At 42.5% G+C, this 18,722-nt stretch overlaps 2 protein-coding genes across 5 annotated transcripts in view; one reads left to right on the forward strand and one right to left on the reverse strand.

Moving 5' to 3' along the window:
- CLDN10 (claudin 10) overlaps positions 1–15,486 on the forward strand; it is a 56,391-nt gene extending 40,905 nt beyond the window's left edge. For 2 of the 3 annotated variants that reach the window (XM_027884266.1, XM_027884265.1), the window contains exons 2-5: positions 6,542–6,703; positions 6,868–6,949; positions 14,339–14,446; positions 15,111–15,486. In XM_027884266.1, coding sequence (XP_027740067.1) covers positions 6,542–6,703; positions 6,868–6,949; positions 14,339–14,446; positions 15,111–15,225 — 467 coding nt within the window. In that variant the 3' untranslated portion in view covers positions 15,226–15,486. The remainder of the gene's footprint in view (positions 1–6,541; positions 6,704–6,867; positions 6,950–14,338; positions 14,447–15,110) is intronic. The other variant, XM_027884267.1, reaches the window with a different exon arrangement.
- Positions 15,487–16,235: 749 nt separating this feature from the next.
- DZIP1 (DAZ interacting zinc finger protein 1) overlaps positions 16,236–18,722 on the reverse strand; it is a 38,027-nt gene continuing 35,540 nt past the window's right edge. For both annotated transcript variants that reach the window (XM_027884263.1, XM_027884261.1), the window contains 2 exons: positions 18,173–18,344; positions 16,236–17,402 (listed from right to left, as the gene is read on the reverse strand). In XM_027884263.1, the coding sequence (XP_027740064.1) occupies positions 17,320–17,402; positions 18,173–18,344 (255 nt within the window). In that variant the 3' untranslated portion in view covers positions 16,236–17,319. The remainder of the gene's footprint in view (positions 17,403–18,172; positions 18,345–18,722) is intronic.

An 18,722-nucleotide genomic window follows, 5' to 3' on the forward strand; every position in this document is an offset into this window, starting at 1 on the left:
GCTCATGGGCAAGTGCCCTCCTGTCCCCTGGCAGGTGGCAGCGTGCTGCTTGAGCACACCTGTGGGTGTGGTTTTTTTCCCCTCAAAACCCCCTGATTGAAAGTATGTTTGGTGCCGAAGTGGCGGTTTTGGTCTCTTTTGCTGTCGCTACCTGCTTTTCTCCCCCCTCCTTCCATCAGAAGAGTGTGCGTGTGGATTTGACACAAGAAGAATGCAGGCAAATTTTTCTTGCCGATTTATTTTCTGACTGTCATGACATTCCTCTTTTTTATGGTTTTGCCTGCCACGCAATGGTCAGTGGAGAAGAACAAGCCTTGGCGTCATTTTGTTTTAATTAATGTTCCTTTGCTGGTTTTGCTAAGCGGTTATTAACTTGGATGTAATTGCTTCATTGATAAATGACAGTGTAAAAGCTCGGGGCAGTCAGGGATGCAAAGGTATGCAGAAGGGATGCATAGCTTGCCTCAGTTTTAAGGCAGTGTTATTTTGAAGCAAATCTGAGAGTTTTGCTATAGGGCTTGGAACCAAAGACTGAGTTGATGCTGCGTTTCTTCACTGGAGGAATAAGGGGGAATATTTTTTCCCTTTGAAGAAGCTGTACGGGGAAATTGGAATTATGGAAAATCTTTGCAACTAAACTTTTGGTTGATAAATCCACACTGATTATGGCTATTAGAAAGAGGAGAGGTGTAGATGGCATTGGTTTATAGCTTCAGGAGTGACTATAAAGAGAGGGAGGAAAGGTTTCTGGAATTATGGCACCTTTTCCAAGTTTCTGCAGTTATAAATGAATACAATGTAGAGTGTCCCAGTGACTTTAATACTCACAAAAGATCAGACCTACTGTTCATGGTCTGGATAGACACTCCCTTTGCACTGGAATCTGAGTGTGGATTTTGGTGTGAAAATTTTGTTTAAAAGGAAAAGAAGGTCTATTAATCTAATCACTAACCACTTATTGTAACATATTAATGTAACAGGGTTTAATATGATCATGAAGTTAATACCAGTGTCAGAAAACCTTTAACCTCTGTATGTAGAAAGGCCTAAAACAGGCCAAGATACTGGAAAAAGGTAACACAGGCAATCCTTAAACATCACTGTTGCAGGATGCTTGCCTTGGATGAAGAAATACTATTCCCCAGACCTTCTTTACACCCAGCCCCAGGTGGCAGAGGGATTTGCCAGTTTCTCTGAAGGAGTGGGATTGCTGGCTGGCCTCCATTGACATCAGTCATGCTATGGCCAAGTGTAGCAGCTGAGAATGTGGTTTCCAGGCTTGGGCAAGGAGCTGTGTTCTGTGTGCAGGTGGGCACAGAGTGATCGCTGGTGCGTAACCTTTTGGATCCACCAAATCTATTGTTCAGCTGTTCTTTTAGGTCTGGGTTAATCTGTTTGCAGAGTAAGAAAAGCATAGTTACAAAGTATGCAGAATTTGGAACATTTAAAATTTCATAAAGAAGAAGACTCTTGACAGCCGAGTCCTTACCCCCCCCTCCCTCCGAATGTTTAGGCATTGGAACCTTGTGTGTTGGGTAGCATGTTCCACTTGGCTAAAGAATGAGTTTCCAAGGCACCTTCTGGACTAAAAGGGAGTCATCAGTTCATTTTGGACAGAAGTGAATCCCAGATGCCCATTGGAAGAGCCTGATCCCATCCTCTGGGCCAGACAGTTTATCAGCAGTGGAAAGTTCTTGGCTTTCAGTGTTTCTCAATAGCATCTCTAAATGTCGTGGAACCAGGTCCTGGTACCCAGGCACAATGGAAGTGGAAGGCAGGCTGGAGAGGGAGGAATGTACCCCCCTAGCACAGACCAGGCAAGCTGGGTCAGGTCAAGAGGGGCAGCCACACGCAGGCAAAGGTGCTTTCCATGGGTAGCCTGACCCAAACTCCCCTCCTTGTGCTTGCAGGCTCTGCTGGGAGCCCTTTAGCGTCTGACTGTGGGTGTGTAGGTCCCCTCTTCACCCTAACCCTTCCCCTGTGCAGGAACATAGTTCAGGCTTGCAGTGCGTCACTCGTGGCTTAAAGAATTTGTGTGTCAGCGTAAAGCCGAATCTGCCTCAGCCCTTGAGTAGCCTCTCCCTTCTTCCCTCCTCTTCTCTTTGCACAGACTTACATGTCCAAGCTGAATCCCATTCTCTGTGATTATTAATGTGGGAACTTCCTGACTCCATCCTCAGGTGGGGGACTCAGAAGACACAAAAAAGGGCAGATCTGGTTTCCTGTATTCAGTGAACTGCTTGTGAGCAGAAACAATAACCCTATAAAGATAAATGTAGCGACAAAGTCTTGGTCTCCTCAAAAGGGCAGGGCATGACTGGAAATTTCTAGAAAAATTTTTGTTGTCCCAGGAAAACGAGGCTCTTCTCCACTCCTTCCTCACACAAATGGAAAGGATTTGCCTCACAGAGCAGTTCCTCTTCTACAGAAATGTTTGGGGTTTTTTTTGTCAAATCAGAAATCTCTGAGTGTTGCTGGACTTCTTGTCTGGAGGGACTGCTCAGATCTGCCAGGGGACCAGAGGTAAAACGAGGAGGGAAAAAAATTGGGGTATCACTGTGCTTTGAGCAACCTGGTCTAGTGGGATGTGTGCCTACCTGTGGCAAGGGGGGTAGGAACTAGGTCTTTAAAGTCCCTTCCAACCCGAGCCATTCTATGATTCTATTATTCTATGCCAGTTACTGGAGTTCTCCTTTGGAATGCAGCAGAAGCAATGTCATAGTTCGGGTCAGGAGTGTTCTGGAGATGGTTCCCCTTTATCCTTGTTTTGGTTTGCATCATGGGGTGGGCTTGGACTGTGCTCCCAGATTGCTGTAGGATGGCGCAGCAGCGGGGCTGTCCTGATGGCTTTCAGGCCCTCACTCCACACAAGCGGCTTCCAGAGGAAATTGTATGTGATTCCCTTCCGCCTTTATGCAGTTTGGCCAGCCTTCATTAAGTATTCATCCCCACATTCTGTATGCAAGCAAAAATATTGTTCCTCTCTGTGGGACTTACAGTCATTTTGGGTTCACTTTTTTGTGCCACTGGTCATAGGTGGAAACTTACTGACGAAACAACCTCCCCAAAAAGAGGCCATATCAGTTTCCATGTTTCCAACAGTGGATCTGATGACCTTTTGCAAAACAGAGCTGAACAAAAATTTACTTATGAGCTAAAAGAGGGTATTAGATCTTAGAATGACAGACAAAAGCAGTGGGTGTGTGCTTTTGGAAGGAATCTGTGCTGTATCTGTAAGGCAACCTCTTACCCTTCACGTGATGCAGACTGCAAAATGCCACCAGAGGCATTTGTTGTGAAAGTGGCAGTCCCCAGAACTTTGCATATATTTTTTTCCATAGTGTCATGTGATATGAATATGTGAATGCCTCCTAACTCTTTGGAGGCCTGAGAGGCAAGTATGAGAGCAGTGAGGCAAGAAAGGTGAAGCTCTAACAAGATTAATTTGAATGCAAGACAAAACACATTTGTTTAAGACCAAAAAAAAAAAAAAAAAACCAACCCACCAACAAAAAACAACCAAAAAAACCCCCTAACAAAAACCACCTTGAAAGAGGTTTCTCTTGGAATGCTGCTAAACATGACTTTATGAGTAATGCATGTTTGTCTGCTTGTCTGTTTAAAATGCATGGCTTTTTGTCGCTTGAAGCTTCATTTGGATGGTTAGTATGTACATGACAAGTTTCCTACAGGAGCTGGTGCAAATACAGACAATAAACATTTGTAAAAGGGATAGGTTTGGTCTTGAGTGGAGAAGTGTGAAGAAATAAGCAGCTCCCTTTTACACTCTTCTACATTACCGTAGAATCACAGAATGGTTTGGGTTGAAAGGGACCTTAAAGACCATCCAGTTCCAACTCCCCTGCCACGGGCAGGGACACCTCCTACTAGAAGAGGTTGCTCAAAGCCACATCGAGTCTTCAACACCTCCAGGGATGAGGCATCCACAGTTTCTCTGGGCAAGCTGATCTAGCGCCTCACCAGCCTCATAGTAAATAATTTCTTCCTGATATGTAGTCTAAACCTGCCCTCTCTCAGTCTGAACCCATGTCCCCTTGTCCTGTCACTACATGCTCTTGTAAGAAGTCCCTCTCCAGCTTTCCTGTAGGCCCCCTTTTGGTACTGGAATGCTGCTATAATTATGATCTCCCTGGATCCTTCTCTCCTACAGGCTGAACAAGCTTTATAAGTCTTAGTGAGCAATGTAATCTTCTTGCTTTCTTGGAAGCAAAAGAGAGGTTTAGTTCCTCTTACATAGTTTGAACCTAGGGGCTAAGCAACAGGATTTGGTGAAAAAGTTGATTTCAGCCTTTTATGCTTCCTGATGCTCCAGTCAGCTGAGTGGGACATTAGTGAGACTTCTGCTCTTCCACATTACTAGTGTAAATTGTGAGGTTTTGTTTTTTTTTTTTTTTAATGTATTTTGTTTTAAAAATGTGTGCCAGTTGGCTGATATCTGTGGTGAAATGAAACAAGCCGTGCTGTGGCTGGCCTGCTCGGTTGAATTATTTAGTGAGGAAGGTTATTCATTCAGCAGAACTGAGCAGTCCTTCAGCTCATGCTGTTTATAATTGAAAATGATTTCTGAGTGAGTGAGTTAATTATTTCTTGCTGTCTCACTACCCTCTACCTATTCTAAAACTGTGTATTGACCTTCAGGAAAAACTGAATTTCAGCCCTGTGGTTACTAGCAAATGCTGGGTATTTTGGTTGGGGTGAATATTTACTGGTTTTCTTAGGAGGTTCACACATAAATAAAAGTTTAGAGGACCTCCGGGTAAATATGTTCATGGTTCAGCACTTTAATGTGTCAATTAGCTACTAACAGTGTCAATAAATTGGACCTGTCAAAAATAATAGCTTCCTTCCCAGTCTTCATCTTGTGCTTTACCTGTCTGCTACAAGTGCATTAAACACCACCTATGGTAGTAGAAGCCAACTTTTTCACGCCAATAGCAAAAATTACCAAAGCAAGGCTGCTTTCTTCAAACTTGGGTCTTGCACAAATGACTGACTCTTTCTCTCTTACATTCCAACGTGTGAGTCGTGTGACAAATGGAGGAAGTCCATCTGTGTGTGCAGATAAATGCCAGTAGTTGGACAGCACAGCTCCCAAGTTTGGTAGGCCTGATAAAATGGGTTGTTATGTGCAACCAAATTGCTCTGCTGCGCAAATCTGTGAATCAGTGCGAGGTTTCAAATGTTGTGCAAGCACGGAGCGGTCAACCTGGAGCTGATATGCCTCCAGCAGTGGCTAAAGGGGGCAGCAGTAAGGATAGCAGAAGGCAGCCAAGTGTCTGTGGTAGCCATCTGCATCTCAAGGACCTGCCAGCCAGACACGGGTTTCTCTGTAATGAATGTATCCAGCCTCTTTTTGAATCTCGGTAAAGATTTTGCATCCACATATCACATAGAAAGGAGTTCCACATCTTCTTTGTACAAGAAAGCGCACTTCTTGTTTTGAATCTGCTGCCTTCTGTTTTCATCAGATGTCCTTTAGTTCCTGTTTTAATATATTATTTTCTTACATGTTAAAGACTTCTATGCAGGGCTTGGAGTTAGGGGTTCTTTTTTATTTATTTGTTATTATGTAGAATTTGGTGTAATAGGCAGTGACAATGTGGTTTAGCTCTCAACATTTCCACCCACTGGAGATCAAAGCAAAAGGAATGAATACCCTAATCGTGGGAGTTCATATTCATTTTAAATGAGATGTAACAACAGGTTATGAAGAAAAACATCTTGTGATGGTTATTCAGCTGTGTAAGATTGCAGCGTTCCACCCTGTAAGCAGTGATATGAAATTATCACAGTCTTTCAATTACAAGATATTCTCAGAAGGGAGAAGAGGCCAAGCAACCCATTGTCCTGCTGAAGGGCCCTCCCCCTGGAGGTCCCACTCAGAGCAGCCTCAGGCAGCAAGACGGAATTGTTTGTGGCTGTAGCCAGCCACAAGCTGTTTGTCCAGGTTTAAATATGGCAGTGATTTGCTTTATCCCGAAGGACTTCTTGTGTCCACAGAGCTGAGCATGTTTGGCTTCCTTGGAGAATGCAGGCCTTCTTGGTGGATCCAAGTCAAATCGGTGGCATGTCCAGGCAGGCCCAGGACCCCAGCCAGGGTCCCTGCTGCCAACCCACTGACAGCTGTTATTGCATCTGCGTCACGCATGCACAACAAGGCTGACGTGTGAGACTGGCTTTGTGTGCATAGAGTGGCCCTGCAACCTGTGGCAGCCCCTGAGCAGGCCATGTGGACGTGCTCTTCAAAGCCTCTTGCAGGTACTGTACACAGTGCCATGGGATTATTTTTTGGAGCCTTGAGTGCCCGTAGTGTGTTCCTTAGGAGCTGGGCTGAGGTGATGATGCCCTGCAAAGGGCATCACTCAGAAGAATACACTCAGTGGGAAGGTGACAGTATTCCAGCTAAGGTCTGATTCCATCTGCAATAGCGAATGCCTAACGCTGCACAGAGGGAGAGGAACTATAGTGAAACCCATCGTGGCCTCAGTTCTCAAATTAGCGTTTCTCTTTCTCCCAACAGGTTACATCCAAGCCTGCAGAGGACTGATGATCTCCGCTGTCTGCCTGGGTTTCTTCGGTGCCATTTTTGGACTGGTTGGGATGAAGTGTACGAAAGTCGGAGGCTCTGATCAGACTAAAGCAAAAATAGCTTGTTTAGCTGGACTGATTTTCATACTCTCTGGTAAATATGCTTTATTTCTCTCAGTTTTCATATTTGAAGTCATACCAGAGCTGTTTCTTTTCCGCAGAAACCCCTGCACAATTCTCCGTGACTTTGTTGACTTCAGGGTCAGGCCCAAAGCTCCTCTGCTGGCTCCACTGAATAGTTTGTCTTATGCTTTTCAGGGTTGTGCTCTATGACTAGTTGTTCCCTGTATGCAAACAGGATTACGTCTGAGTTCTTTGATCCTTCTTTTGTTGCACAAAAGTAAGTACTTTCCTATACCCATAAATCTTTCAAACAAGTAGATCTTAAGTTTCCTACTGTGCACCAGATATAGAGAAGGTGCTTCTCGGGGGCAGAAGAGGACAGTGGACTGCAGTTTTATTTAATCATGTTTCCTAACTGGAGTAACCATGTGCTGAAACTGAATGAACAAACACTTTCCTGTACAATGATTGCTCTGTAATATGTGTGCCCAGGCTTACTGTGGCCTGGCAGGGTTCTGCCCCGTTTCCGTAGAGCAGGTGGGGTTAATTGGGAGTGAAGCCTGCCTTTATGCCAGAGGTGCAGCAAAAGGATTGCACAAGACAGAGGTGCTCGTTAGGTACATCATTTGATAGGGAAGGGAAAAAATTATTTCCTTGAGCTTTTGATAGAAGGTGCTTTCCATGACAGTGTCGAGCACTGTACAATGTTGATTTCTCTTGAGGAGAGCTTTCTGCAGGCTCTCTGGACTCTTTGCAGGCATATTTTCAAGTCCAGATGACTGAAATCTGACTCATAAACCGTATCAGAACTCACAGTCTTATAAGCACTAACATAATGCTTTGACTATACTATAATAAATTTAAGGGAGTGAGTGTTCATAGACTTGCAGGATCCATACCAGAAATAATGAGCATCCCTAAAGACTGCCTTTAAAGCTGAGCAAGTTCTGAGGACCTACAAAAGTAGCAATTCACAAATCTTTGTCCTTGGAGTTTGGATTGACATCTTAACTACCAAGTCTGAAAACATTGGCTGTAAATTACAGCATCATAGACTTTCCTGTTTTGACTTCATTCATGATGTAAACTTTTCTTTAAAGGCAAGGATTTCCCTGAGACCCAAGTAAGGGCTCACTAAGGAACTCTGAGCCTTTATATTTCTCTTTGACAGAAAAAAAATAGTCTGAATAAATAACATTAAGTGGGTCCACATTTGCAGTAGGGTCGGCACTACTTCTCCTATCCTGAAAACAGGTTCCTATTAGTTTTCTCCATAATGCCACTCTAGTTTCTGCTTATTTGGTACTGTGAAGACAGGATTGAAAGCCCTCCAGAAGAAAAAAGCATGTGAGGTTCTGTAAAGAAAATGGCGCCTGGCTATATAGACAGAAGTTAATTATTCATCAGGCTTACTGTTCCTAGTGAACAATACCGTGGTTGTTGCCAGAAGTGCCTTTCCTACACTGTATTCCTATGCTTCTCTGCTGCAAAAGAGCAGGCAGACCTCACGGTGGAGTTCTACTGTGAAGGAATGAGAAATCCAGTTTAAGTATTAAAGGTAGTAAAACATTCTCTGCGGAAATTACCTTTTTCCTGAACAACAGCATATCTCAGCTGTGGGCACACATAATGACAACTGCAAAGATGAAGGCAGCAAGGAAATCCAGAAGTTGTAATTTGAGTTCCTTGTGGTGCATGAAGCTCATGCAGCAACTTTGTGTCAGATGAAGCTAATGGTGGCATTCAGGTCCTTTCTCTCTCAACCAGTGTAAAACATGTTGTAGTAATGCGTTTTGTTGCTGTGAACTCTTGTTGCATTTTGTCTGTGAACTCTCACTTTGATAAGCATTGCAGAAGCATTTAATATGCCCTGCTGGCATATTGTGGAAATTTGACATTGGCTCTTCATTGAGAGAGAGTTTCAGCCTTTTGCCTTTTACTGCACATTTTTCTCCTGAAGTTATTCTGGCAGTGTCAAAGGCAGGCTTGAGATACTGTAGTGGAAAACAAATGATATTTAGCATCATGTCAGCTGTCAGAATTTCCCTCCAGCCTTCTGCATTTGGAAAGGGCACCCTGGCTACATATGGGTGCAGGAGGAATCAAAGACCTGCCTAAGGCTGATTCCTGAGGGATTTTGGGTTTGAATTGCATGCCTAAGTGAGGTAGGACAGGCACCACAGGGACACTCCAAACCTCACCTTACTTAGAAAGAAACCTTCGGCTGGACTTTATGTCCCGATATGATAGTTTTCATGCCAGTTTAAAATGGCTCCAAAGGAATTGCTTAGTCCTTCATAATGACATGCCCGGAGTCTCGGGGATACTATGGGATGCCTTTGTGTTTGCAGCCAAGATGTATTTAATTTTTCTTTAAACACCTTTAATTGGGAAAATCTGTGCTCTCGTTTGCTGTCTTGCTGGTGTTGCTCCCACAGATTCTCTTAGAAAACTATTTTGTCACTTTACTACTTTTAGTTAAAAAAAAAAACCACAAACATAACTCTTAAAGCCTTTACAATTTTTGTCCCTTGCCAAATTATGTGACTTACCTCCCATTCTCTCCTATAGAGAATTGTTTCACTTCAGCTTTCCTGTCTCTGAATGGATTGTGCATAGTTCATGTAGTCCCCCTTGTGATAGATTTGAATAATTTTCCAAGAATCATAAGAACTAGGCATTCATACTGTGTATTTCTCTCAGGTAATTGTACTGATTTGATAGGCAGGTATGCCATTTACGTATACCAACCTCCTGGCAGCTAATGAAGCTTCCACTGGTTTGCTTTGAAGTTTACTTTGTGTTCCTAATGTGTGTAACAACTAGAATATTTTTCCTCTGTACTGATATTGTACTTCAGTTCTTTCACTGAGTTTTACCTCCCTAGATTACTGAAAAAAACACTTCTTTTAGCCTGCCTGGTCAGTGTAGTTGAAGGTGGCTTTCAGTTCTCTGCAGGTGAATTCACGTGGTCTCAGCAGTCACCACCTCTGAACCTCTTCATCAGTTTCACGCTCTGCCCCCTGAGCTGCCAGTGATCTCTAATCAGATTGATTTCAGTGTCATGTGGCACATGATTCATGGATATGCAACTGCAGACTTCAGAGAGTCTTTGGTTCTTGCAACCTAAAATTTTGGGAATAGAGGAGTTTGTTTCCTGCAAAAAATTTAATAATAAAGAGGGAAGGGGAAAACAGCAAGTGCAGAAATTTATTCTAAAAAAGCCTATCTCCTTTTATCTTTGTTTGTAGTACTGGGGTTTGTACAGTTTTCTTCATATGCTAAGGTTTTTTTAAATACTGGATTTTGATGGGATGTTAGGGTTGGCTTCTTAAGTGCTGCAAATACCATGGAATTATAGAATGCCAGGTTGGAAGAGACCTCAAGGAGAATCTGGACCAGTCTTTCACAGAAACAGCATGGTCTAAACAAGATGGCCCAGCACCCTGTACAGGCAAATCTTAAAAAAGTCTGATGTTGGGGAATCCACCACTTTCCTGGGGAGATTATTCCAATGGCTAATTGTTCTCACTGTGAAAAATTGTCCTCTGGTCCAATCAAAATCTCCAGGGGTTATTTGTACCCACTTATCCCACATCTTTTCCATGTGACTACTTGTAAAAAGGGAGTCTCTATTTTTTTGTAGCCACCGTTCAAATACTGGAACATGGTGATAAGGTCTTCCTTAAGCATTCCTTTCTCAAGGTTGAACAAACCCTGTTCTCTCAGCCTTTCCCCATGTGACAAGCTTCCCAGTCCATTGATCATCTTTGTGGCCCTTCTCTAGACCCTCTCCATCCTGTCCACATCTTTTCTTGCATAGCAGGGACCAAAGCTGAGCACAGTATTCCAGGTGTGGTCTGACAAGCACTGAGTACAGTGGGATAATGACTTCTTCATCTCTAGTGACGATGCCCTTGTTGATACAGCCCAGCATCCCCTTGGCTTTCTTTGCTGCTGCAGCAGCACACTGTCCTCTCACGCAGAGCTTGCTGTCCACCAGGGCCTTCAGGTCCCTTTCCACAGAGCTGCTTCCCAGACGTGCAGATCCCAGCCCGTGCTGCGTTCCTCGGTTATGTTTCCTCAGGTGCAAGACCTTACTCATGTCCTTGTTGAACTGCATAAAGTTCTTGTTCGCTCACTCTTCCAGCCTATCCAGGTCTTCCTCCGGGGCGGCTCTCCCTTCGGAAGTGCCCACTTCCCTGCTCAGTTTGGTATCGTTGGCAAACTCAGTCGAGGTACACTTGATCCCATCATCCAGATCACTTATGAAGATGTTGAACAGCACTGGGCCCAATATTGATCCCTGGGGGGCTGCACTTGTGGTGCTGTCAGTTTGAACGGGAGGTAAAAGACGGATTGGGTGATATCCAGGGAGCCATACAGAGGTTTTATATGCAATTGAAAATTTGAAGTTTTCCTCATAAGTACCGGTATAAATCAGAAAGATTGTTTTATCTGTTTAAAGATGTGGAGGAAAGGCCAATTAGGTCAGCTCTGCAACTCATTAACCTAGTGGTGTGGCGGTCACCCCAGAAGGGGCCATATACATAACCTGTTTATACATGGTACAGTAAAAAACATTACTTAAAAAGTACAAAAAATCCTAGGAACAAAGGCCGAACCCCATGTCTTCTTTACCAACTAGGAGACAACAATCAGGTAACCCTTTTCTACCCAATTTAATCCAATACAGTCTTGGTTACTTTTCTGTACAACTGAAGAGATTCGGGAGGGGAGACGGCGATTTGTCTCCTTAACTTCCTCGTATCAGCCTCTGGCCAACCATTTAATGCTGTTAGATAAAAATATGGAAACGAACTCACACTTTCCACTTTCTAGGCAAATGGTCCTGGCAAGTAAGTTCCTGCTGCAACAGCCTTCCTGGACCTTGGTCCAGCTGTGTCCTCCAGCACCACCGGGGTCTACATCAGCTTCTGTGGGGATCCTAATCCTGATCCACATACTTTAGGTGTGGTCTGGCAGTACTAGCAGGGACGGAGGGATCCCCAGGTTGGGGCTCACCTCACATCCGAGTTAGTCCCTTTGATCTGCTGTTACAGCTTGATAAAAAAGGTGCCTTGAAGGTGTTCTAGAACTGCACTTTGTATATATTTCTTGCATGTTGACTATAATGGTTTCCTAGGTGATAAGCTCTGATGTAGATCTCTGCTTCTAATAAGAGAATCCCCAGTCCTCGAACAGACAGAAATCTCCTTGAGTCATGTGAAAAATCTAGCACATGGTTGAAAATGTGAGCATAGATAGAATTAAATCTTCGCAAGTTTGGCAGATTTTTGAAGTCAAACAGTGCTGGTGCAGAGTTTTCCAGGGTGAAAGTCAGCTGAGCTGTGGTTTCCCACAGCTTAATTTGAGGGTTGGGTGCCTAAGCCCCACACTGGTGTTAAGCAAAGTTTCGGACCCTGGGTTCTGAGGCAGAGTCAGTTTATTTCACCTTGAGCTGGGTGTCTCTAGAGAGGGACCCCGCACAAAGTAACCCCTGGGCCTTTATCTCCTCACCTGATCTTCACTCAGTCATGTGCCCTGCATACTCCTCGTGGTCCAGTGGCGATTATGGTCTGAAGTCTTCTAACACCTCACTGGATTCTTTCTCTACGTCCATGTGGGCAGACTACTGATTGTTCTTCCAGCTTGGGCCAGCCTTGGGGCCCTCCAGGGTCTTAAGCCTTATCTGAAGATAACCAGGCTTTCTCTGTCTTCTCCCCTGCTTGGCCTTTCCTGCTAACAAACAGAGTTCATCTACATTAAGTTTTGAGCAGGGCCCAGTTATGCTAAGGTGGAAGCAAATTACAGTTAAACCTACACAGTTAATTTCTAATATTTTATAAATTAAACTTAATTTAACCCCCAACATTGGGTATGGAGAACATTTGGGGGAATCTGATACTTTTTTTAGCAAAGGATGATAAATAAAACTACTTTAATGATGTAAACAGAAAATGAAAAAGTGTGGCCGTGAAGAGTCAGGTGCAAGCCTTCATGAAGTGTTCTACCTCTGAGCTCCAGGGTCTGTATTGCTTTTTGCCACTAAGCCCCTGAATCAGAAATTACTCAAACCTGGGTGTCCAGGGCATCTAGCACAGATATCCTAAGTGTAGCTTTTTGTCCTTGTGTGACTTTTGTTGTTGTTGTTAAAAAAGTGGGTGCTTTACCTCTGGTTAGACTCTCGAGATAACACGGAAAAGTGATTCTTTTGTTTCTCACAGGCAATTTTTGAGTGTTTCTGCCGTGCCATCTTTGTAAGGATACATGTTTTGTAGGACAACTGACAGGTATTTTCAGCTAAATATTTCAGTAATGTAAAATTAGGGTCTGTGCACTAGTTCAGAACTAGCTGAAAGGTGCAACTACACAGTCTTTCAGTTGTACAGGTAGGCTGTCAAGCAGAAGCGTTTATTTGGTTGCCTCACCACAGCTCAGTAAATAAAAAAATTTAGTAACAAAGGCCTGAACAGCACAAGCACCTGGCCAATAACCATGGCTCAGTGGGGGACAGGGGCCTGTGTTTTCAGTGCAGAATCCCAGGAATCAGGAGGAGATAAAGGTCTCCTCAAGGGGCAACTGGAGCAGAGAAGGAGCAAGAGACACACAGTCTGTTCTAATAGAGAGGAATAGGAGACTCTGAAGACTGTTGTGCCTGCAGCCTAATGCAGGTCATCCTAAAAGCGTTTTAAAGAGCAGTGCCTCAGGCAAAGAGCTGGGGAATGAAGCAGAAGAGTGGCAGCCATGGGTTGCTGCTCGTCTTGAAGCGTCAGAGCTGAGGGGGAAGAAAAGAATCCTATCCCCATGTCCTTCTTTTCCTTTATTTAGAAATTTATTTATAGTAGAAACGTGGACTCCTAAAGCACCACCATCTCTTCCTGGAGTCAAACTAAGCAGTTTCAGGCTGCACACAGGTTGTGGCTGGCCTGGGCAGCAGAGGGGACCATTGCTGGTGACCCGGAGCTCTGCCCATGGGTTTGGGAGGGAAGCAGTGTCTTCCAGACAGAATCCAGCCACAGTGACGAGAGAAGCAGAAAGTTTCTGGAAGATGCACCCATGTACGCATATGTTTGTGTTGTTATATGCTTACATCTGCATATGTGTATGCATATATTGCACATATGTAGATGTATTGCATATGCATACTGTATATATGTACAAACCCCTCATGTTTAAAGCAGGAGGGATAGGGAGGGAGGGAGGGAGGGAGGGAGAGAGATCCTGAGAGCCAGAGGGGAAAAGTTGAGGAGAGCTGTAGGCAGAGGTTCCAGTGTCTGGCTCAGCAGAAGCCACAGTTCAGTTTGGGACCCAACAGGAACAGAATGGTCCAAGAGGACAGGAGCTGCTGTAAACAGGCCAAAGAATGATGAAACCCCAGAGCAAAGCAATACAGGAGGAGATGCAGAAAGGCCAGGGCACCCCAGCTGGCTGTGCAGGGAGATAAACATTGCTCAAATGTACTGCTGGGACAGAGTTTGCCTCCCAAGTCAAAGGGAAATAATGAAAAGAACGTAGGGGGAATGGCAGAGCTGCTGATTTTGTGATGAATAATGTATGTGTCAATGGAAAGTTATTGAAGAAAAATATAATATGTAGTTATCCTGGAAAAAATCTGTTAAATCCATGCTCTCTTTTGTTAAACACATTTATTGACTTCCTGTAGGTATGAATTAGGAGCAGCTTTGTTCATTGGATGGGCTGGAGCTTCACTCTGCATAATTGGTGGCAGTATATTCTGCTTCTCAATAGCTGAAAACAGTAATTCTCCAAGGTAAAGCACAAGTTGTACATACTGAAAGAAATCAATACCAGTGCATTTGTACCCCCTGTATGTATGTGGTTTGATTACTGTTCCAAAACATTTTGTAGTGAGATTCAGAAAGAGATTGTGTGGATAAAAGAAAATAAGGGGATTTAAGGATAATGTAATTAAGAAAAATTACTGACTCAGAGCAAATACTGATTATATATTCTGCCTAAATTTACTACATCTGGAAAACAGTGCATTCCATCTGATGTAGGAAAAGTGGTTAGGTCACTTTACAGGTGTGAATAGACAAGTTTCTTTAATCCCAAATCATCAAATGAAAAGTGAAAGAGGTGAAGGACAGCAGTGGTGGCAGTGGGACCTACAGCAGCAGAAGAGGAGTGATAACTGGAGGGAGGAGCTGTTCACCCTAGGATCTGCCACAGCCCAAGTATTTCACGATTATGCCCTAATTTGCGTAGCTGCAAGCAAGGGATATGTGTTTATATAAAAGTGCATTGTAATGTCAAACTAGAATGGAACCACACAGAGAAGGAATATGCTCCCTCCCCTGAAATTTGTAGGTAGTTTCCTCTACATTTCTTCTAGCTATATTACTATAATGCCTGAATGCAAAGACCTTACCTGACCGTGAGATGAGCTGTAAATAGTTGTTTTTTCTTTTCAGGAGAGGATATGCATATAATGGAGCCACATCTGTGATGTCTTCTCGTACAAAGGTCCACAACAGTGTCCCAGACAAAACCCCACCAAAGCACTTTGACAAGAACGCTTATGTTTAGTTGCACTGTTGGAAGACTCAAAGCGTTTTAAAAATGATTTTGTACGTTTCATTCAGAGTGATTTCCCCCCCAATCCCCAACCCCAATGTACTTACCACTAAGACAATGACTTTTAAAAATATTAACTTGCAGCTTTTTACATACTGATGTAAATTTTATTATGTAATATTTTAAGATTGATGTTGGTATTGTAAAGTTTGTACCTGGAAATCATGAGCTGATGTTGCATTCTTGAAAAAAAATAAATGACGTATTTACTAATTCAGTTTGTCATGTCAGTTGCCTATGGGAATGGCATCACACACATCATATTGAGATACTGCAATAATTTCTGACTTGGGTTCAGTGCTGGACAAAAGAGCCCTAATCTGTACTGGTTAATAGGCAGAATATTTCACCCCTTAGTGGTGATGGAATGGCAGAGCACATTGTAGCTGCAAGTATTTTTTTGTTTGTCCACAGAAATGTGATGACTTTTGAAGGATAAATGAAAAGAGAGATTACCCAAAAAATGCTCTCTAGACTGAATCCCTAAAATCAGACACAAACTCAGCTTTGTCATGAGGTTTGAACAGATGGACCTTTGGAGTTTCAATAAAAATTGGCTATTTTGGGACAACAGTGTAAATACAAAACCCCCCGAATAGTCCTAATTAATAATGACACTATGACTGGAAAGGTTTTGTATCTGACACCATCTATATTACATCAGAACCACAAAGTCATTCAAGATTCTTTTTACTTTATTTTTGTGCTTTGTTTAAGTTGAAACACTATTGTGTTTTTTTAAGAAGGCAGCCAGTATGGACAAAATATCAAAGTACTTCTGCAATGGCAGGTCAGTGCTTTTCTCACTGTTGCTTGACATTTTAATTTTTTTTCCAATTTCTGTGCTTTTATGTTCACAAAGACTCAATTCCAATGCAAAAAAAAAAAAACAAACAAATAAACCAACTTCCCCAAATAGGAAGCATTTAGTAATAATTAGCTTTATAGCTGAGGCTTTTTTCTTTTCATTTGGTGTTTATTGTAAACCATGGTAGAAACTTAAAAGTTAATTACATGGACACATTTTCTTTAAAATGTTCACAATTTTATATAAAGTTTATGATAAAATACATGAAAATATGCATTAAAAAATGTAAAAAGTAATAGTCTGCAGTATATTCTGTTCATTGGCTAACAGGCTTTGTAGCAAGACCAGTTTCAATCTGTGATGTAAACATTAGAGGCAAAATCCTCACCTCAGTGAAATGAAAGAGACTTCCACCGTTGAATTGATGAGTGTGCTGGTTTTGGCTTGGGTAGAGTTACTTCTCTTCACCGTGGCTAGTATGGGGCTTTGTCTTGGATTTGTGCTGGACACAGAGTTGACAATACACAGATGTTTTTGTTATTGCTGAGCAGTGCTCACACAGAGCCAAGGCCTTTTCTGTTTCTCATACTGCCATGCTGGTGAGGAAGTTGGGGGTGCCTGGGAGGTCGGGAGGAAACATGGCTGGGACAGGTGACCCCAACTGGCCAAAGGAATATTCCACACCATATGACATCACACTCATAAAGTGGGGGGAAGGAGGAGGAAGAGGGAGGACATTTGGAGTGATGGCATTTGTGTCCCCAGGTCACCGCTATGTGTGATGGGGCCTTGCCCTCCTGGAGATGGCTGAGCACCTGCCTGCCCACGGGAAGACGTGAATTAATTCCTTGTTTTGCTTTGCCTGCGTGCACAGCTTTTGCTTTTCCTGTTAAACTGTCTTTATCTCAACCCATGAGTTCTCTCAATTTTACTCTTCCAGCTCTCTCCCTGATCCCACTGGTGGGGGAGCGAGCAAACGGCTGCTGGGGCTTGGCCACTGGCTTGAGTTGAACCACCACAATGAAAAAGAATTACTCTCAATTTCCAAATAGACATGGCCAGTATATTTCAATATTCTTTTCCAGATTCAGACTGAAAGACATGAGAGCTCTGTAAACAGTATTCCTTGTTATTACATGACCCATGAGAGAAATTAATAGGAAACACTTGATGTTTTCAACTGCATTTTCAACCCCAGCAGAACCTAAAAACAGAGCCTCCCATCAGGAATGGAACACTTATATATCTGAAGAATCACTCCAGTCTGTTACAGTCACTAAGCTGCTTTTTAACGTGCTTGTATTATCAGCTTCATGAAGGCCTGTTAAACAGACAAAAAAATTAACAATTATTAATACTCTTTTGGGGGTACTGTTTTACTTTGTATTTATCTGAGAGATAAAATGACATGCTATGTGAGCAAACACCCATGGATTTCAGGAAGTGCCAAATTTGAACCAGCAAAGAAATGCCAAGTGTTGATAAAAAGAAGGCTGTTTCAGTCAAAGAATACAATGCACAGTACAAGCAGGTAGTGTCAACATTATTTTCCCTTCAAAAATAACCCTAAGTCTCTTTATGTAACTGACACAACTTTAACCTTTATATATATTGAAATGCTAGGATTACAAAATGCTATGTAAGTTCTTTGTAAGATTGAGGCTTTTACTTTAGCAGTAGTTCAAATATTTATCTCATCCTGCTAGGTCATTTAGGTATCTTGAACAAATAGGAAATTTGTTACTATTATTCTCAAGACAAAATAAGAAAGTTGCCCTCCTCACTTAAATTTGTGAAGAACAAAAAAATCCTGGATTATTCACTTTTAATATAAGGTTGAAGTCTGATAATACTATACGCTTTAAAATCTCCAATGTAAGTTTCTTGGCATCTCTGTAAATTTGTGTGTGTGGTTTACATATAACCGTCATAAATATATGATATTTAGCCATCATAAAACCAAGCACACGGTTTTTCTTACTGGTTCTTTTCTTACAAAACACCATCTACTGAGTTACAACATGTAATACACTGTACGTAAATTCTCCTCTAGGTGTGTCAGACAGTTAAGGGTTAGTACGAATGTGTTACCTTCCTCCTTCGGTGCACTCTTCTTCGGAAGACCCCATGCATGTACCACTGATGCAGCATTGGACTCATTTTTCTGAACTGTCAGTGCCTTCTGACCTCTGTCATCTTTCATCAATAAAATGTCTTCCTCTATTGATGATATATCCCAATCATCTTCATCAGCTTCTGTGAACTAACAGGGAAAAGAAAAAAATGTCCATTTTTCCTCTGTCTGTTCAACTTGTCCTGAGATCTTCCATAAACTCAACAGTGTGAAAATGCTAAAGAAAATGCACTGGCACATGGCCTTTATGACATCACAACAGTTTTAAAATCCACATTAATTCAATTACCTAAATGATACTAATTCACTGTTACAGTTCCAAAGTTAAAAGTGTTGGTTTTTTTTTTTTAAAGTCAGGAACTGCAACATTAAAAGTTCTTCCAGTTGTATAGCTGGCAGAAACCTCTGTTTTCAGGTATTACCATGCATAACTTAAGAAAGGAATACCTCTTCTGGGATATTAGCTACTCCAATGGGATGAAAGTCCTTTAAGCATTAGAATGTGAA

This window comes from Empidonax traillii, unplaced genomic scaffold (assembly GCF_003031625.1).
Source record: "Empidonax traillii isolate 1590-97213 ecotype Southwest subspecies unplaced genomic scaffold, ASM303162v1 scaffold141:size962631, whole genome shotgun sequence".
Lineage (NCBI taxonomy): Eukaryota > Metazoa > Chordata > Aves > Passeriformes > Tyrannidae > Empidonax > Empidonax traillii.